Source organism: Saccopteryx leptura, chromosome 11, assembly GCF_036850995.1.
Source record: "Saccopteryx leptura isolate mSacLep1 chromosome 11, mSacLep1_pri_phased_curated, whole genome shotgun sequence".
Taxonomy (NCBI): Eukaryota; Metazoa; Chordata; class Mammalia; order Chiroptera; family Emballonuridae; genus Saccopteryx; species Saccopteryx leptura.
The window spans coordinates 76,369,561-76,390,126 of NC_089513.1; the positions used below are offsets into that span (position 1 = coordinate 76,369,561).

Below are 20,566 nucleotides of genomic sequence, written 5' to 3' on the forward strand. Positions count from 1 at the left end.
TTAAATCTCTCTGAAGATGAAAGGTCTTCATATCCAGCGTTGTCATTTACACTGTTGAAGGGATAACTTTCATAGGAGACTTTAAAGGTCTTTTTCTTCCCCTCCCCTGCTGTGTCCTTGACTCACCTATCTTTGCACAAGTCATTTAATAACAAAAGAAACAGGAATCCCCTTCACACTAAAAATGATGAAATCCACACTTTGTGAAATACTGTCAAGTACATGATAGTATGCCTGTTTCGGTAAAATATGTTTTCCTGCATTTGCACACATATTTCTAAACCATAATTGGCACACAGAAAGCGTGCGTTTAATTCTCCCCATGTCCCTTACTTGTTAGATGATTGTATCATATGAAAATATGGAGGGTGCTTCATTTGTTCCTTGCTCCCTCGTCGATCGTGACTTCGATTCTCTAGCTTGCTGTAATAACTCAGGAAGCTCGCAAGCAGAGACGTGGGCCTGACACACAGACATTTTCATTCCATGGCATCTCGGGGAACTTTGCAGGTGTTCAGGGACACACCTCCATATCTTCATAAAAGCAAAAACAAAAACATATGACACCAGATAAAGAGAATGTTGGGTTCAGGAGGACGAGTGTGTCTGAGCCCCGAGGCCCAGGTGCAGAGACAGACGATGCGCTTCCTCGTGGGTTCTGGTCCCGGCCGCCACGGTGTTTGGGAGGAGAGGTGTGTCCGGGAGCACTTCCTTGGCCCCATTCTCCTTCGCTCCTCTGCTCCTGGCACACGTCTGCACCGGTTCCCGTTACTCGGACGGCTCACGGAATGCCCGTGAGCCTTTATTGTTTCCTTTTCCTTTTTTTTTTTTTTTTTTTTTTTTTACCTAAAGAGAGAGCTGAGGTCTTGGCTTCACTGCCATTTTGTACCTATAGTTTGGCTGCATGCAGGTTAGCGTGCGTGACCCTTTCAGACTCCTACGTAACATTCTGAAAGCGCAGAGGTAAGCCCGGCAGTCACGCCGGGAGAGCACTGGAGCCTGCACACCTGGCTGGGTGACTCCCTACACAACTGCCAATAACTGGTGTAACAGGCTGAGGAAACACGCCGTCCAAAGGAATATATGACTAAGAGGAAAAGCATCCAATTATTAAAATAGAATGATAGGACTTTTTAATAAGCCAGCTGCCCTAGAAGTATTGTGTTGGTATAGTTTTAAAGTGTCCCAATTCAGGGGTCGTCAAACTTTTTATAAAAACCGCCCACTTTTGCAGTGCTGGTCAACCTGGTCCCTACCACGCAACCAAACAGCGCCATGATTGGCCCACCATGAAAGCTGGAACGCCCACTAGTGGGCAGTAGGGACCAGGTCTACCAGCCCTGAAAAAGTGGGCAGTTTTTATAAAAAGTTTGACGACCCCTGCAATAGATTCTATTTTTCCCCAAATTAGAAAAGAATGGATTTCTTTATGACACGTTCTTGAAGGTTGTGTCTCTGAAGTTTAACTGAAAAGGATGACAAAAGAATTTATTCTGTCTCCACTCCCTAAGTAGAAAGATATGTTTTGACAACAATGACCAACGGCATTGAATTTAGAAAGCGTTATTCCCATTAGATTTTATTTTCTAAGTAAAATTTAAAAAAACAAAGAGAGAAAATATTTTTGATGTTTGACTAAACTGGCAAGTTCCTTAGGAAAGAGAGAGAGAGAAAAAATTCATGTGCTTAATTTTATACCTTTAGTTAACCAGAGAAAGTAAATTTGAATACTGTGAGGATAATTGAAACCATATTGATCGCTTGACTGTTTACTAAATTGCCTTATACTTGATAAATTAAAATTCAATTCATAAAAGATAAGGTGGGACCAAGCTACTTAGCTGTTATGTGACTTAAAAAAAAAAAACCGCACACAAAAACGTGTTTAGGAAAGCAAATGTTTTCCCTGATATTTAAATGAAGATGGATGGTATTGGGTTTAACTGCTAATTGGCAGCCCCAGCAGAGCTAATATCAGTCAGAATGCGTTTAGGAGGCCCCCATGGAAGGGAGACAGCCACTTCTCTTGATGTTAGGAAGATAAAAAAAAACAGAACAAAACATTTTCAAAATAGAAACACAGAAAGACGACTCACATTAGCAGAAGGTGATATAGACGGTGGCCTCTCTGGGCAACGTTGGCTTCATTAAAAAAAAAAAAAAAAAAAAAAAAAAATATCGCTCTGGCCGGTTGGCTCAGCGGTAGAGCGTCAGCCTGGCGTGCAGAAGTCCAGGGTTCGATTCCCGGCCAGGGCACACAGGGGAAGCGCCCATCTGCTTCTCCACCCCTCCCCCTCTCCTTCCTCTGTCTCTCTCTTCCCCTCCCGCAGCCAAGGCTCCATTGGAGCCAAGATGGCCCGGGCGCTGGGGATGGCTCCATGGCCTCTGCCCCAGGTGCTAGAGTGGCTCTGGTCGCAGCAGAGCGATGCCCCGGAGGGGTAGAGCATCGCCCCCTGGTGGGCAGAGCGTCGCCCCTGGTGGGCGTGCCGCGTGGATCCCGGTCGGGCGCATGCGGGAGTCTGTCTGACTGTCTCTCCCCGTTTCCAGCTTCAGAAAAATACAAAAACACACACACACACAAAAAAAAAATCTCAGCGCCCCAAACACAGGCTGAGAATAGATCTTCCTCTTTGATCTGGAGTCTCATCTCATCCACCTGCCGAGCACGGCCAGGTGGCCCGCAGTAGACAGCGCCGACGTGCTAACCAAACACCCCCACCGCTGGGAGAGCCCGGGGAGGACCCGGGAGGAGTGGCGGGGGAGGGGGGAACACCTGCGTGTGTCTGAATGACGGTTTCACAGTTCCTGACACACCCCCGCGTTGGCTCACCGGGAACGGCAGTCCCGAACACCCAGAGGGCTCACGTGGTGCGTTTCCTTCCAGGAATCTACACGTTCGGGCTGTTTGCCACGGACATCTTCGTCAACGCTGGGCAAGTGGTGACCGGGAACCTGGCCCCCCACTTCCTGGCCCTCTGCCAGCCCAACTACACGGCGCTGGGGTGCCAGCAGCTGACGCAGTTCATCAGCGGGGGGGAGGCGTGCACGGGCAACCCGGACCTCATCATGAGGGCGAGGAAGACATTCCCCTCCAAGGAGGCGGCCCTCAGCGTCTACGCCGCCATGTACCTGACGGTAAGTCAAGCCTGCTAGCCGGCCCTTCTCTCTCTGTCCCTCTCCCCCCCCCCCGGGGGGGGCAGCAGGGACCCCTTTCCGCCAGAAGGGAAGTCCCACCAGCAGCTTTCCCTCGGCCGCTGAAATGATGTTGAACAGTGGCTCTCGGTACCGTGAATGCAATGCAGTCGGTTGACGCTCGTGTGATTACGCCTAGGGCGTGGGTTGCCTTAAGGAATAATTCACTAGCATTTCTGTTGGGGATGTTTGAGTGAAAACGAGTGTGTCCTGTCGCAGTCCCCAGAACCGTGGAGTAGCACCGGGAAGAGGAGTAGCCAGCCTGTCGGCGGCTCGCGCAAGCGCTGATGCCCCTTGGCGGGGCTCAGAAAGGGGCCCTCTTTCCCTAGAAGGGTCTCTTCTGGTTGGTCACTGTGTCATCACCATACTGCAGCCAGTCTTTTCACATCTGCCTGCAGAACTGACCAAGATGTCCACGTCGGTTACAGTTGCTCCTTGGTTCTCCAGTAGTTGCTGTCGTTTTAGTGTAAGAGTCAGGCCCCAAGTGCCTGCGGCGGAACTTAGGACCCACGGGTGGAACTGAGGGGTCACAGCTGCGTGTCACGGTCCTGCAGTCTTGGAAGAGGGGCCTTGGCAGGCAGCTCTTGACCCCCTCATTTGTGTCTTCAGCCTGTCCCTCTGCCACCAGGACCTGTCTGCCTTGCCAGTCTGGGGTTGGACCCCATGCCTGGGCACTGTAGGCTTTTCCAAAGCTGCAGTGAGATGTTCAGGGAATTTAACTGTCTTTGGGGTCCTCCTTGCCCCTGGTGCCAAGGGAGCCTTCTGCCTCAGCCCACTGGCAAGAGAGCTCAGGACTGACTGGACCCCAAGTTTGATCATATCGAATGACTTCAGGAAACTCAGAATTATTTTCACCCTCCGAAAGCCATTAGGATGATGGAAGTGTTTCCTCCGTTCCTAACTCATTCGTGTCAGATTACTGTAGTTCCCGGTGTATAAGAAGCATATTTTTTTCAAAAACATCTGTGGTCTAAAAATGGGGTGTATCTTATACCGCGGTTGTAGATTTTTTTTTCTACTTGAACTTCCTTCCTGCTTTTTCGCGCTCGTTTTTGCGTTCATTGTCGAAGACAGTGATTCATCATCAGACAATGATGAGGACAAGCTAATGGATGGGAGTTTTGACAGAGATGAGGAGGTGTGTGAGTTTTATGATGAACACAACTTGAGTTCAATAACTTTATGTAATATAGTTTTTCCCCCAAATTTCGGGCCCCCAAATTAAGGTGCGTCTTATACCTGGGGAAACACTGCATGTCTCAGAGTGGAAAGACTATTCGGTGATACCCTGTGACACCCACTTGAGGCTGGAAGTAAAGATTTCTAAGTAAAGGACCATTTAGGAGGGTATATATACCATGACACATCACGTTCATAATGGCGGGAGACTTTTGGAGGTCAGAAGTTTATGCATTTTACCATTCTAAAAGTTTTTAAGCCAAGCTAATTCTATGCCTCACTGCCTAGACTTAAAAATAAAAAATCCCAACAAGGAAGGGGGTCGGGGGAGGTGGAGGAGGCAGAGGGGGACAGATGGTGATGGAGGGAGACTGGACATGGGGTGGGGATCACACAGTGCAGTAGACAGATGATGGGTTACAGAATTGTAGACCCAAACCTATATGATGTTATCAAGCAATGGCACCTCAAGACATTTCTAAAACTGAGAAAAGAGCAGACTGTCTAAAAGTAAGAAAACAAGAATCCCATCCAGAAGAGGTTTAGCGATTGAGGGATCGAACCACACCCTGCCCACGCTCTCTTCCGCTGGGCCCTGCCTTGTGTGTGGTTTGTGGGTGACATCTGCCCTCTCTCCGTCTCTCCTGGGCTCCCTCCTCTTCTCCTCAAATCCCTCTCATCCTCTAGCCCAGGTGTAGTCCACCTTTTTATACCTCCCGCCCACTTCTGTATCTCTGTTAGTAGTAACATTTTCTAACTGCCCACCGGTTCCACAGTCATGGTGATTTATAAAATAGGGAAGACACTTTACTTTATAAAATTTATAAAGCAGAATCACAGCAAGTGAAAGCATATAATAATCTTTACTTACCAAGTACTTTATGTCGGATTTTTGCTAAGTTTGGCAGAATAAATCTTTATAAAAACAACTTACTATAGTTAAATCTATCTCTTTATTTATACTTTGGTTGCTCCGCTACCACCCATCATGAAAACTGGAGCACCCCCTAGTGGGCGGGAGGGACCCGGTTGACCACCACTAGGGGGTGGTAGGGACCAGGCTGACCACCACTAGTGGGCGGGAGGGACCGGGTTGACCACCACTGCTCTGGCCCGTCAGCTCCACGTGCTGCTTCCCAGTCTTAAGACCAGATGTGAACTTGGGAACCCAAGCGTAGTCTTTCCCTGTTCACCCAACAGCTGGACTCTGTGTTCCACCTCCCCGGGAAACGGCGAGAAGCATCCAGCCTTCTAGTGCCGAGTTACGGCTGGAGCGAGTCAGAGGTCATAAAATACTTCTCATTCCTTGTCATCCCGTCGAAACCTCACGTTCACATCTGTTACAGTATCTGGGTAGGAAGTGCCGAGATGCCTCCATCCGTACACCTGTGCGATCCAGGCTACTCTCTGACCCCGGTTCCATGCTTGTCTTAGCTCGAAGAGGTGATCCATTTCACCGTGTGACCAAGGTTCGTCCGTGGTGGCGAGTGCGCTCGTGTGGGCAACTACTCGCTCGGTCTTGTCATTCTGCCAACACAGTGCTCTCAAAGGCTTTGCCAACGGTGAGGGCACTGGAAACGTCTTAACACCTCCCCTCTCCCCTGGTCTGCTGGCATTTGTTGTAGCACCTTCTCACCTGCTTTGCCTCTTAGTGATAAACCGCACTGCACTAGTCTGTAGTGTAGGTTTGGAGATGCTTGTAGTAACAACAGTGTTTATGGAGCATTGACTATGTGTCAGGCACTATGTGCTACACTGTTGCTAATATATATATCATATATATATATATTACTAATATTTCTTTGTGTTTTATTAAACTTTAGTCTCTATTTATTATCCTTAATAATCTGTACTAATTTATTGGGTTCTCACGATAGCTCCTTGAAGGACGTCTCTATTATTATGCCCATTGTACAGATGAGGACAAGGTGAATGAACTAGCTGGCCCACACCCATAGACGCCCAGATTGCCGCTAGCACAGTGGTTTCGCATCACGCCCCTGAGAGGGAATCGTTAGGTCAGTCAGCCCCGATGGGTGGGTGGCCAGGTGACTTCCCTCCTGCACCCTACACAGTCTCAGCATCCATCGAGCTTAAAGTCCAGGGTTCAGGAGGCAGATGTGCTCAGAGAAGAAACACGTAACAACACCCCAACACGCAGGCATCTTCTATCAGTGAACAGCGCTGAGACTCCCAGTCAGGAGCCTGTGTGCAATGAGCCTGAAGGGAACCGCTGTCTTTGGAACAATAGATTCTGTTCTGTACTCACGGCTTCCCTCGCTCCTTGGCCAGCCCAGTGTCTGTGTGTGTGTGTGTGTGTGTGTGTGTGTGTGAGAGAGAGAGAGAGAGAGAGAGAGAGAGAGAGAGAGAGAGGGAGTGGGTGGCTGCCATGGCAACTCCGTGGAACTCCTGCTGCGAATGTGGGCACTACAGGCAGGTCGGGCTGTTATATTTGAACCTGTAGGCATATATATCTTTTTCCCGGCTCCACTGGAGACACCTTGGGAAAACTTTGTAAGAGAAACTGCCGGGGTATTTCAGAGTAATGCAATCTCCTGAAATGCTTGGCGGAATTTTGATAAGTAGGTGAACAGGGGGAAGTACCATATACTCAGTAGCCTCTGTGGAAACAGATGTGTTGCCGTATTTGGGTAGAGAGGTGTTTGCTGAATGTGGCGTGGATGTTCTGAGCATACGTCAACAAATAAGAATAAACGAGCGACAGTGTATTCGCACACGTGTGAATAAGAGGTCGGGGATATTTTCTGATGCTTCTCTTTGTGGGTTAGTAAGTAAAATGAAGGAACTTGAACTCTCTCACTGGATCCATAGTTCACTACCACGACCCTCTTTCCCTCCCCTCCCAGGCCCGCGTGACCTCTGTGTATTTAAATCTTTTATCTGACACATTAATGCTTTCCCATGCCAACTCAGGCCCTGGTGTTAAACAATGGCCCATAATAATAACACTATGCCAACACTGCTTTGAAACTGCACACACACCACTTGTTAACCTTGCGCACACGCAGCTGTTACCTAGTAAGCAGTCAATGATTAAAGACACAAGGGTCCCCTGAATCGTTCCTGTAATTTTGCCTGTCTTCTGTCAACGACCCTCATGTTTATAATGGCATCTGCTCTCCAGTCACGTGACAGAAGTCTCTGTGTTGTCCACATGTCTGAGAACCACTGAGCAGCACGAGAGGTCACCACAGGGCCAACGGACTTAACATCCTTCCAGCCAAAAGCCAGAGGCTCCCTCCCCAGTCAGTGCACGTGGGCTCCTTGTGGGTAGGAATGCTATTCCGTCAGGTCCTCCGAAATGCTGGGAGATGTGTCACAGTGTCGCAGTGATGTGTCAGCAAACTCCATCTCGGGGATGGCTGGAGACACCTTGCGCATGCTAACTGGGAGACAGGACTCACTGTTACAGGGCCAAAACGATGCTTGGACCCACATGATGGCCATGGTAGGCCCTCGCCACTTCCACGCCTTCACGGTCCCCTTCTGCTGTTGTAAAATACATATACAGCTAGTGTTCAACTTATGACCACGATTGGTTCCGACACACCGGTCGTAACACGATTTGATCATAAGCTCAGTAGGCTATATGTACAGTACTGTGAAATGATGTTATAAAAATCTTTAAGTCATATTTTATCATAATTTTCTTTCATTATTATCATAATTTTCTTTGTTCATTTTATGCCATTTGTATCATCTCTACACCATTTTGTTTTTTATTTTTACATTCGTCAGGTTTAAGTAAAACACTGCATTACCAGTACAACTGGTTTAATATTTGCAAAAACAATTTCCTCTTGGTAGACATCTTGGGAGGGGTTTGATGAAAAATATCCAAGACACAAAACACAAATTGCTGTACTGAGTCTGGGATAACAGTTGAAATGGTACACGCGGAGACGGTAGTGCTGCCGTTAGCTGGTCCGCACTGTTGTACGCCCAGCTGGGCAATGCTTGCGCTGCCAGACGCGGAGCAGTCGTGGCTAACGATTGTGGTCATAAAGTCGAATGGTCGTAAGTTGCATAGGTCATAAGTCAATCAATATTTGTATATATATTTACGACCTCACTGCTATGAAAACACATTTTGTAAATAACATAGTAAACATCCTCTTTAAGCTAAATATTCATTTTTCTCTTCCTTCTGATTTTAAAATAAATTTAGACAGTGTCGCGGGTCCCTAGAAGTCCCTCGGCTCCTAGATTACATGTTTACGGGGTCACTTTGCCCTGAGGATAGGTCCTCATAAAGTTCGAGGTGGAATGTGGTTGTTCGTGTACCTGGTAACGACAGTCGGGGCCACTCTGTGTCGGGAGGGAGGAGGTCACTGTCGGAAGGCTCCACGGAGTTTGCTGACACAGAGCAGAAGCAAGTGGCGCTGAGGGCGGGTCTCGGAAGATGAACGTGCTTTGAACAGTAAGGAAGAGGCAGGTGAGGGGACAGCCAGGGCGGGCACAACTAGGAACGAGGGGTGGTGGGGGGACCACAGGCAGGGAGTGTATGAGGAATTGCGGGATTTAAGGATTAGCAAGAATAAATCAGAAAGACCTTGTAAACCAACCTGGGGCTTCCTGCTGGGGTTAATCAGCAACACGGAACTGAAAGATGACACGACAGTCCCCGTGCTTCAGAATGAGTTAATCCCGCGTGTGCCTACTCAATACCTGGAAGGCATCAAGCCTGTGCAGAGCGATGTAACTCCTGCTGAAACTTAACAGTGGTCCTACGGAGAGTAAAGAGGGCATGCCAGACGAAGGAACCGAAAAAGTAAAGGGGACATTTTCAGGACATGGCCAGGGGATCTCAGACATGAAATGTTAAGGAGCGGAATTGGTGAATTCAGCTGGTTTCCTGGAGATCGGGAGTCCTCGTGCTGATGAGACCCGGGTCCAGAGAGGTGAGAGGCAGTTCCCAGCCCCTGAGGCGTGGATGGCGTGTGGGCTCCGTTAGCTGCCATGGGCCCCAAGCCACAGCGGAGGGGGTGGCATAGGCTCGAGCCTTTTCTCCTAGAGCCCAAGCAGGGATGTTAGCCCCGGCCCACCGAGGGCTCACACGGCATCTCCACTTCCCTAGGTGCTGTGGCCACACAGCCCACTGCCTGGGCCCGAGGTTCCTCTGTGCTATTATTCCTCCAGTCCAGCCCTGTCCGCCGGCTTCCACTGATTGAAAAGCAGCTGTCTGCCTAGAACCCCCCTCGGTCCCTGCAGTGAATGCCGCGGCCTTTGCAGGGGCTGGAGTGGAACTGGCTGGCTGTCTCCGTTTCCCAGGTAGCAAAACTGAGGATGTGAGAGGCTCGCTCACCGACGCTCGCCCGCGCGCGGTTAGTCAGCCAGTGTCGGTCACCGTCGGGGACGGGCCCCTGGTTGGCGTGGCTCTGCCGTCTGTCACACTGCGTCTCCCGTGAGCGGAGGCAGCCGTCGTTGCAGTTCCCTCTCGAACGCGGTGCCTTACGCCCAGGGCGTGAAGGAAACGAGTCGGTCGGTTTGAACCGCACGCTGCACAAGGCGCATCAGGAGGGTTGTGGGAGAAATGCGTGCTCCAGGCGTTCCCGTCTCGTGTCCTGTTTCCTAGGCGGCCACGTAGCTCCAACACTAACGGCAGTCAGTGCACACGGTCGTGATTATTGGGTTTTAGCTGGACGTCGACCTGAAGTGAGCGCAGGCTGGACACCACGACTCTCCCTTTCTATTCTTACGTCCGGGGCACACCTTACGTTGGAGATATGAAAAGAACTTCAGTTGCTTTTTACAAGGACACCTTCTAACTTGATTGCTAATGTCCTGACAGTGTAACGGTCATTGGGGACATCGTAACCCAGCTAGTCCTGGCTGGCAGGGTGTGCTTAAAGGCCCCGCCGTGGAAGGAGATGTCACTTTGACGGGGTCCAGCAGAACCCAGATTGGAACGGGCAGCTCTGAATAGTGTGGTCATTTGATACCCCGGGGTCCGATAGGCCATCTCTGCCAGGCCCAATAATGTGCCCAAGTCCATGTTTCCAAAGACAGGTCATTCTGTGGTGCCGACGGCCTGGCCGTGTCCCTCCGTCCTGGGGGCCGACAGGGGGCACTCACTCCAGGCTTCCAGCCCTCAAGCTCCGTAGCGGCTGCTGGACCACACGGGGTGCCGAGTCGTGTGATCCGACCCAGAGAGCCGACACCACGGATGGCGTGGGGCGCCGGGCTGTTCTATTGAGACTGGTGCCACCAGGAGCCGGGAGAGCTGACGCTCCCAGTTCCTGGAGGGCAGAACCAGGAAACGTGGCGGGCGGGTCAGGGACTCCGAGTTGTGCTGGGAGCCAGCTGGCCGGAGGGGAGACAGGAGGATGTCTCCCAGCACGGGGAGCGCCCCGTGAGCCCAGATCTTCACTCACATCCAGCCAGACGTCCCCAGACCTTGCGTCACGGTCTTAGAGCTTCCTCACCGCGGCCCTGACCTTGGCACACTGGACTCACCTCACCTGAGCACGCACTCGGGGTTCACGGAAGGTCTCCCGACTCTCAGCTAGCAAGTCACCCTAGTGGGGGAGGAACTCCCTCAGCAGGTCAGCGATGGTGGCGGCCAAGAAGTCCACCTAGAGTAAGAATGAAACAGGCTGACTCTCACTAAGCTGGGCGGTGCCCCACGGGGGGGGGGTGGAGTGAGGGTAATTACCCCATTACCCCACCAACGAGAACCGAGTGTGAAGGTGGGGGCGGGGCCCTCTTCCGTAGCTTAAACGGGGACTTGAGTCCTGCTGCATGAGAAGGCTGTGAAGCCCGGACTTCTGACTTGCTAGCTGACCTGCTGAGGGAGTTCTTCCCCCACTCGGGTGACTTCAGTCTTCCGGTGCTGAAATTAGGGAAATTTTAGAGGTTGCCAGGGTACTGCAGACATTCTGAAATTAGGGAGGTTTTGTGTAAGCCAGGATGAGCTGTTCCTCCTGTCCCCACCAGAATGTCGTCGTAGAGATCGGATGGCTACCCGGTGGGCTGACTCGGGCTCACATGTGACACAGGATGGGGTTCTCACTTCCGGCCAGGAAAATGTCCCCGTCCCCATCGTACCACCCGCCCTCTTAGCCCACTCGCCGGAGTCAGCTGTCAGGATCCTCCGGGAAGCAGAAGCTGAGATAGAATCAGGAGGGGAAGAGATTTATCGGAGCATCGGAGGGGCGTGGCACCGACGGCAGCGGCAAGGAGCAGGATTGGACAGGGTCAGTGACAGACCGCGACGTGGGTCAGTGACAGACAGAGCCTCAGCCAGTCGTGAGCACAGATTGTCCATTAGATGAGCCCCGTGTTGGGCGTAAATGGCCCAACCTTTGCAAGCCTCCTACGGTCAGTTCCTGGCCGGGGGCTGGCTAGGAGGACAGTGGCCTCGGCTCAGACAGTACAGACAGCCTGAGAGGTGGACACTCAGCTCCCCACACCCATCATGGCAGAATGGCTCCGCCTTTCTCAGAAGGGAGAGCAGCGGAGCACCTGTGCTCTGTGGCCCCCACGGCACCCCCCCCCCCCCCCCCGTTCTAACTCAAGATCTAACAAGTGAGCGCACAGCCAGGGGTAATGGTGCTATGCGTGATCTCCCTCGGGAGCCTCCTCGTGTCAAATGTCTTTGTATATTAAATGCCTTGACCTGTAGCAGAAAAATTATAGCACTCGTCAACCAAGCCTTCCTAAATTGAGGCCATAGTTCAAACACAAGGTGAGTTTGACAAGTGGTTCCCTTCTCCTGTGGACTCAGTCTGCCTGGAGCCGTTTGTTTCTGTGCTGTTTGAAGAGAATCTTGGAAGGGGAACTAACAAGTAGAAATCCCTCCATCGTCACGCAGAAATTCAGAGCCTGCAGATAATCACTCTTCTCACTGAGTGCCTCCTGTGCGGAGTACTTTACCTCGAGAGTTATCTGTTTGCTTTCTTCTCTTTGCCAAACTTATTAATCAGGCATCTCCCTATGTAGAGACAGGTGTGCCCTTAGCGTGTGCACACGTGGAGAAACACGGTTTCCTCGGACATGCTAAGATTTCCATGGTCAAAAACCAAAGCCAAGAACCACGCAAACATCTTCCATTAGTGAGCTACTACTACCCTGTTCTGGAAGAACTTACGCAAAGACGAGTTTATATACTTCCCTACCTTGTGAACTAGTCACAGCGTGGGTTTCACAAGGAAGCGAGGAGCTGGGGGGACTGTGGCAGCCATCTCTGAGAAAGGCAACAGGCTGCAGCCCACAGAGGATTCCGGGGGCGGGAACACGTTCTCGCTGACACGGTTTGGAGTTGTCGGAGCCCGGGCACGGTGGAGAGCAGAGAGACCCTGAAGAGAGATTTTTATTGCACGCTTCTCTCCTGCAGCGTGGGTGGGCCCCCTGCCCGTGCTCCGATCTGGGAAGAGTACAGATTAGCCTTGTTGTCTTATCATATGTACGTTCCTGCCTGCAGTAGATTGTACGTTCACTGAGGTGAGACCCCCTTCCTTGAGAGCCAACACCACGCCAGCAAGGGCGCCCGTGGGGCACAGCCTTAGATGAGTCCGTTGGCTGGTACGCACGACAGCCACATCTTACCCGCTCCTTGTTTGTAACTGGGAGGTGCAGAGAGACGCCTCTTCCCGGCCTCCTGGTGAACCTGCCATCTCCAGTGGTGCCGGGCGGACGGGGGTACTTGAAGGCTGTGCCCACACACAGCCCGGGATTGAGTGCTCTGTGCCACCAGGTCTCAATCCTTAAACACAGCTCACAAAAATGAGGGGATATTTCAAAACGAATAGGAAGCGATAAAGAAAAGAGAAGCATTTGATTTTTATTTTTTTACTAAACAAGAACGTCAGAAAAGCCAACGACAAGTCAAGGAACGTTGTTCCTTATGCAAACGAGATGCAAAACCAACTCTTATTGCATGGGTGAAAATGCGCCAGACACACGGCTGAGAGTACTAAGAGTATCGCTTCACACTCATTTTGAAACATCCCCTAATTTTTATGAACATGTAAATTAAGCATTTGCATTTTCCATGGCAACTCATTAGAGCCAAGAGAAGTCATGGGGATCTGCTTTGGTATATATATAAAGTCCCTTGGGCCCTCCCTCCGTCACCGTCACCGGGCTAAACCCAACTGGGAAAAGTGTTCATCAGTCTGGTGATTGCAGAAGGGGACCCACGCACATACCGAGGGCGGGGAGGTCTGAGTCCTTCCTTCCGGCCACTGTACACCCCCCCCCCCCCGGTTACCCATAATGCCTGTGGACCTGGGGGCGGCCGAGTTGGAGTCACTGCAGGGCTGGGGTAGGTAGGGTACCTGTCGCTAGCTCAGTCTACGGCTGCTCATGGCCACGTCCTCAGCACCCTGGACACTGCCACTTTGGACCGTCCAGCAGTCAGATCAGAAAACTCGTCTATGCTCTAAAAAGCCCTGAAATGTCAGACCCTCCTGACTCTTCTATTACCCTGAAATGGGTCCACGGTATTTGTGTGAACTGCAGACTAGTAAGAAAGGGCCTTGTCCTGTGCGTGCCCGCACCCCGCTACGTGCTAGATGTAGATAGAGGATCTCATCCAGGCCTCACCCGGGTGCCGCAGGGGCTCTTATAATTTGCAGATGAAAGGTGTGAAAACAGAGGCTCAGAGAAATCTAGGAACTTGCCCCGAGTCACACAGCCGGCGTGTGCTGGAGTCAGGATCCGGATCCAGAAGGTGCCCACGTTCTCTGAAACGCCTCCTGCACTGCAGAGCCCGGGCTGTGTAATTCCAGGCCCCCAAGCATGTCCCTGGGCTCTGCCCCCCGGGGCTCACGCTGCTGTCGTGGAGTTTGACTCCTATGCTGCTCACGTGGCCACAGCGGGATGTGCGGGTCTAGCACCGTTGACTCCTTAGCACCAGCCGGCAGTCACGGCATGCTCTCTGGGCAGGACCACTAAACGAGGGCGCTGCACACCAATCGGGCCTATTTCTTATGTGGACACGTTCTGAGAGGCCCCGGTGAGGTCATGGCTTCATCGCTATGAAGTCTAACGTACTTACCATGACACCCTGCAATTTAGCCGGGCCGTTCCTGCCCTAGAAATCACAGGGTCTTTTTTAACTCCTTCTGCAATGGGCTGATGTATAGAATAATCCATAAAGCACTCCTCCTGGGCACTGTGACTTCACAGAGCTCTTGTGGTGTTAAGATGAAGAGCTTTGGGGTTATGTTCAAGTCTAATTAAAATAGGGAAGGTTAACTAGGGACGTTGGAGGTCACAGGAGATGCTATTTTAGGATGACGAGCTGTCATTCTTTCTGGCACCAACTGTGGTTCCGGCCCTGGGCGGCACCTGCCTCGGGGTTGCCGACACCCTGTCCCCGTCCCTCAGGGGCCCCTCCTCCTGCTCATCGTGGTCCATTCATAATTCATGCTGCTGCCAAGTCTGTTTCTGTCGCGGTGTGTAACCTGTGCGGGCCCCGGGGTCCCAGGCCCTGGAGGTCCCATGGGGGTTACTGTGCTCAGCCCGAAGCACCCTGACGTTCCTGATGATTTCTGAACGAGGCGCCTCCTGTTTCCAGTTTGCACTGGACCCTGTGAGTGAGTTAGCTGGTCCTGGTGACATAGAGTCTTGTCACCCACCCTCCCCACCCCTCCCTCCTCTCTACGGATCTCCCGGGAGTATGGTTTAGAACAGGGGTCCCCAAACTACGGCCCGCTGAGGCCATTTATCCGCCCCCACCGCACTTCCAGAAGAGGCACCTCTTTCATTGGTGGTCAGTGAGAGGAGCATAGTCCCCATTGAAATACTGGTCAGTTTGTTGATTTAAATTTACTTGTTCTTTATTTTAAATATTGTATTTGTTCCCGTTTTGTTTTTTTACTTTAAAATAATATATGTGCAGTGTGCAGAGGGATTTGTTCATAGTTTTTTTTTATAGTCCGGCCCTCCAATGGTCTGAGTGACAGTGAACTGGCCCCCGGTGTAAAAAGTTTGGGGACCCCTGGTTTAGAAGCTTCAGGATTTTCTGTAAACTTCCTTCTTCTAAGTTCTGTGATTCCGAATTCCATAATTCTAAATTCTGTCATTCTGTCATTCCATCATCCCAGGTTCTGTAATCCCACGACCATGAAGTGCTTGACAAGCATGGTTATTAAGGGACGTCACAGACCTGATACTGACGCAGACAGCTCAGAACCGACGCTGGTGCCGGCAGACCGGGGATGGTGGTGGCGCTGGGTGTCGTTGGGTCTGGACTCTGTGCTGGTCGCTTGATCAGACGCCTCGCACGGTGCACTTGAGTTGACCTGGTGCGCGCACACCGTTCCCAAAAGGTTTCTTTGGCCGTGACCCTTGTCTTCTCCTGGAAATTCACTGGTCTGGCGGTGAGGTGACTCAGCAGTTTCTCATGGCCTCGCTTCTCCTCGCTTCCACAGGAACCGTCCAGAGGGGCTCGAACCAGAGCCCTCAGGAGCCGCTCTATGTTGATTCCCCCTGACAGCAGCACTTGTGCCACGTTTTAAAGAAGAAATGTGGATTAAAAAAAAAAACCCGTTCTAGCCGTTGGCTTAATTCCAAAATACGGAGCATAATAATTGATGTGATTATTTATTGGTCACTTTAATAAGCCATTATGGAGCAGCGATGATGTTCTGAGGTCAAAGGCAAAGTTACTCAGCCCCCTGAGCTTAGGGCCCTTAACACTCAGAGGTGGCTGGGAGAGGCGGGCGGCGTGGGGGAGGGGCGGCGTGGGGGAGGGGCAGCGGGCGGCGTGGGGGAGGGGCAGCGTGGGGGAGGGGCAGCGTGGGGGAGGGGAGGCGGGCGGCGTGGGGGAGGGGCGGCGTGGGGGAGGGGCGGCGTGGGGGAGGGGCGGCGTGGAAGCCAGCTCGCCCCAGACCAGGCGGCTGAGACAACAGAAACTTGTTTTCTTCTTCTTCAGGAGTCTGCACGTCCGAGGTCGGGGTGCTGGCAGGGCTGCCGTCTGGGGAGCCCCCTCTCCTTGGGTGGCAGACGGTCACCTCCTCACTGTGTCCTCCCGTGGCCATCCAAACACAATCGCGCTGAGATCTGTTTTTCCCGGTTCACCACTAACTTGTCCCTGGCGGTCAACTTAAATGTTTCCTTTGCGTCTTCGAGTAGTTTTGCAGTTCTGCCCTCTTCGTTTGCCTTGCGATTAAACTGGAACTAATTCCCGAATTCATTCCACAGTCTCGGACACCTTTCTGTCGGATCTGAAGGCTCCCGGACTGGTTTCCTACCTGTTTGTTTTAGTCCCTGACTCGCTAAGGCAGCGAACTCTCCGTCTTTGGGGTGATGGCGTCTTGACGTCACGGGCATCAAGTATCTCTTCCTTGCATCTTCTTCTCCTTGTGTCACAGTCGGAAGTGAGACGGCCTTATTCACCTGAACAGCTTCTTGCTTCTTACTTTTTATCCGGTGTGTGCAAAACGAATGTCAAATGGTGCACATGTGTGTTTTTCAATTTTATAGATGACCAGAAACATCAAGTCAAAGTGTTTTTTGCTCTGCTAGGGGCTGGACAAAGTGGCCCGTGGACGGTCTCTTTATGGGGGGGGGGTCGGACTGGACGGAAGTGGCGCCTTCGTGGGACCAGCCGTGGCTGCGGTTTGGGGATAAGGTGACCGTGTCGTGACAAAGGGGCTCTTATTCACAGCTGGGCCATTAATCGGTCGTTGTCCCAGGGACAGCTGAGTCACTGAGCTCATTCTGATCTTAACTGCATGTACCAGCTGGTCCTGAACACTGAGGTGCTTGTCCTTAGCCTCCCATTTGTGACTCCCTGGTGTCTGCCGCCCATTCAAGGGACAGCGGCCACACGATCAATCCTGTGTTTGTGATGATGTCACCTCTTGTGCGGTGCCCTCTCAGGATATTGAAAAGGAAATGGACGGTTGCTTTGATCCTCAGATACGATATGCTGGAGGACCTTCAGCCCCGTGCCCGTAGTCGGGCCATTGAATTTATTAATCCTCCCGGCAAATGTGTAGTTTCAGTCCAGACAGATGACTTTTTTTTTTTTTTTTTTGTATTTTTCTGAAGCTGGAAACGGGGAGAGACAGTCAGATAGACTCCCGCATGCACCCGACCGGGATCCACCTGGCATGCCCACCAGGGGTGACGCTCTGCCCACCAGGGGCGATGCTCTGCCCCTCCGGGGCGTCGCTCTGCTGCGACCAGAGCCACTCTAGCACCTGGGGCAGAGGCCAAGGAGCCATCCCCAGCGCCCAGGCCATCTTTGCTCCAATGGAGCCTTGGCTGCGGGAGGGGAAGAGAGAGACAGAGAGGAAGGAGGGGGGGTGGAGAAGCAAATGGGCGCTTCTCCTATGTGCCCTGGCCGGGAATCGAACCCGGGTCCCCCACACGCCCGGCCGACGCTCTACCGCTGAGCCAACCGGCCAGGGCCGACAGATGACTTTTTAATGCGTTCGGTTCACTCTCGTCACAAAGCAAACAAACACCTTCCCAGTCAGGACCCACGGCACCCTGGGACAGTAATCAAACGTACATTCCTTGTGTGACTCCGGAGCTAAGTCCTACAGCCACTCCTGTCACTTTCGTTCACAAATGATATGAAGTGAGACTCCCTAGAAGTGAAGTAATTGGTCTGAGGTCCCAACACTAATCAGTGGTAGGTTGACATTGTAACCCAGATTACTAAACTCCTCAGTCTGAGCTTCTCCTCCTGGCCCACACTGACTAAGTGTGGAATCTCTCAAGTATCTAAAGCAGGGGTCCCCAAACTTTTTACACAGGGGGCCAGTTCACTGTCCCTCAGACCGTTGGAGGGCCGGACTATAAAAAAAACTATGAACAAATCCCTATGCACATTGCACATATCTTATTTTAAAATAAAAAAACAAAACGAGAACAAATACAATATTTAAAACAAAGAACAAGTAAATTTAAATCAACAAACTGACCAGTATTTCAATGGGAACTATGGGCCTGCTTTTAATGAGATGGTCAATGTGCTCCTCTCACTGACCACCAATGAAAGAGGTGCCCCTTCTGGAAGTGTGGCGGGGCCAGATAAATGGCTTCAGGGAGCCGCATGCGGCCCGTGGGCCATAGTTTGGGGACCCCTGATCTAAATGGTATGCATTTAAAAAAAAGTAATCATTTGATTAACTTTAATGAAGCAAAGTATAAAAAAAGCAGCTGCTATGATAACCAGAACCTAAAAAAAGTAGACTAACTCTGATAAACTCCGAAAATTCAAAATACTTTCATAGGTAGTGCATGCTGGTTGAAACAGTAATACATTAATGGATATATCAGATAAAAATGGAAAAAAGATACAGATCAGTATTGTTTGACAAGCACAAATGTCCCAGAAATTGTTGCAGTAATCAAACAGCAATAAATGCTGAGATGAGTACAATCCTTTCTGAATATTAGTTGATACATTTTCCTTTCCGTTGTGACGATGCCCTTAGCCTCGTCCAAGAATTAGAAGGTTCACCATCCAACAGAACTATAAAATGAACCACATCTGTGATTTTGAATTTTCCAGTATTCCCATTAAAAATAAAGTTTCAAAAAGGTGAAATTAATTTTCAGACTTTATTTCATTGAACCGAGTATATGTAGAATATTACCCATTTCACCATATATCAGTATAAATTATTAATGAGATGTTTTTGCATTTCTTTTCTTTACCGAGTTCTCTACCTTTGCAGCATGTCTGGGCCTAGGAAGTGGGAGGGCTGGAGAAAAGGCCACAATGTCATCGCGATGCCACAGTTAACCTCCCCACTGGGGTCATTTTTACAAATCCCAGTCCCCTGGCCAGGAACCCTGGTAGGCATCCTTCTGTATCTAACATTAGATATCTCCTCTTTGCAGAAAGAATTTCAGGAGTATCGCATGTGCTTTACCAACACCAACGTTTGTGTATTTTTGTTGTTATTTATTTAAGGCATGGTATTGTTTTAAAATTATACAGTACTTTCTCAACTTACCCAGCCAGTGGATGTCTGTTATCACAAGTGAGTTGATTCACCTTGTTGAATAATATGGGCCACTGTGATTACATTTTAGTCAAAGCATACCAGTAAGCAAAAACCTGTTTTATATGTATCAATTATTGTATCTATTTGGGTTATCGTATCTACCTGGATTATTGTATCTATTTGGAAGCCAGGGTTAAAGTGTAGAAGAATACACTCCAGGCTGTTAGCAGGAGCCAATGATCAACTTGGGCTTTCTGAACCTTGGTGCTTAAACAGAGGTCGTGGAAGGAGTACATGAGGACAGCTCACAGTGGGTAAGTGGGTGGGCCTGATGGGTGGTGAGCACCTGCTGCCTCTGGAGGACTGAGCAGCGACCATCCCACTCAAATCAGACACCCTTCTGTTTGTGTTTTGTTTCAGCAACATTTTGACATCTGGTTGACCTAGATGGTTTCGTAAATGAATTAAAAGCCAAGAGAGCATACATAATCAATTCCTGTCCCGTGTCCAGCTCGCTTAATAGATTCTTATGCTGCAATTTCCTCTCCTGCAAATTAGGAATAAACAGGCGTTCTGTAAGGGTAACACAATTAGACTGGTTAAAAGGTGCTTAAGGAAGTACCAGAGAGCTGCCCAGCAGAAGGGGAAACCGGAGTTTCTCTTTTGTGACATCCATGCCAACTGATTATGCACCAGAAAAAAAAAAAATCTATACATTATAATGAAGCACGGCTATGATCCTCCTTAAAGTCAAATTATTTGACTACAGGTCACCCTTCTCCCATAACCTGTAGAAATAGGGTCTTCCTCCAACCTGGGTCTGAACGTTACGTGGGGCCTGGTGGGGGGAGTCAGTCCCAGGCTGTTCCTAGCACAGGAACTTTTTCCTGAGTGTGCACAGGGGCCAGCCTGAGTCTGTGGATCCGGGTAAACAACGCCTGAGTCCTGAGACCAGTTTAGGAACGAATTCAGCATTCAAGAGGAACTTCGGAAGGTGGTAGCCAAGCTCACTGATGACGACAGCCTGTTCAAGGTCACAAGGAAGGGCTGGGCTGTGTCTGAGATGGCCTCGGGGGTGAAGGGAGAGGCGGATGTTTCCAGAGACACAGACTGTCCACACAACATAGACCACACGTAACCTCAGCCCCGTGACACCACGGCAGCCTTCCTTCTCCTGTCTTACATGTCCACTCTGCTGCATTTGTACACCCAGCGGATGTCCACTAGCCATTTCCTCCAGGCAAGAAATCAGGGAAGAA

General features: G+C 50.6%; 1 protein-coding gene across 1 annotated transcript in view; it reads left to right on the forward strand.

The window, feature by feature from the left end:
• Positions 1 to 20,566, forward strand: part of PLPPR5 (phospholipid phosphatase related 5) — a 97,501-nt gene that overhangs the window by 32,221 nt on the left and 44,714 nt on the right. The window contains exon 3 of the mRNA XM_066352543.1: positions 2,885 to 3,135. Within this exon, the coding sequence (XP_066208640.1) occupies positions 2,885 to 3,135 (251 nt within the window). The remainder of the gene's footprint in view (positions 1 to 2,884; positions 3,136 to 20,566) is intronic.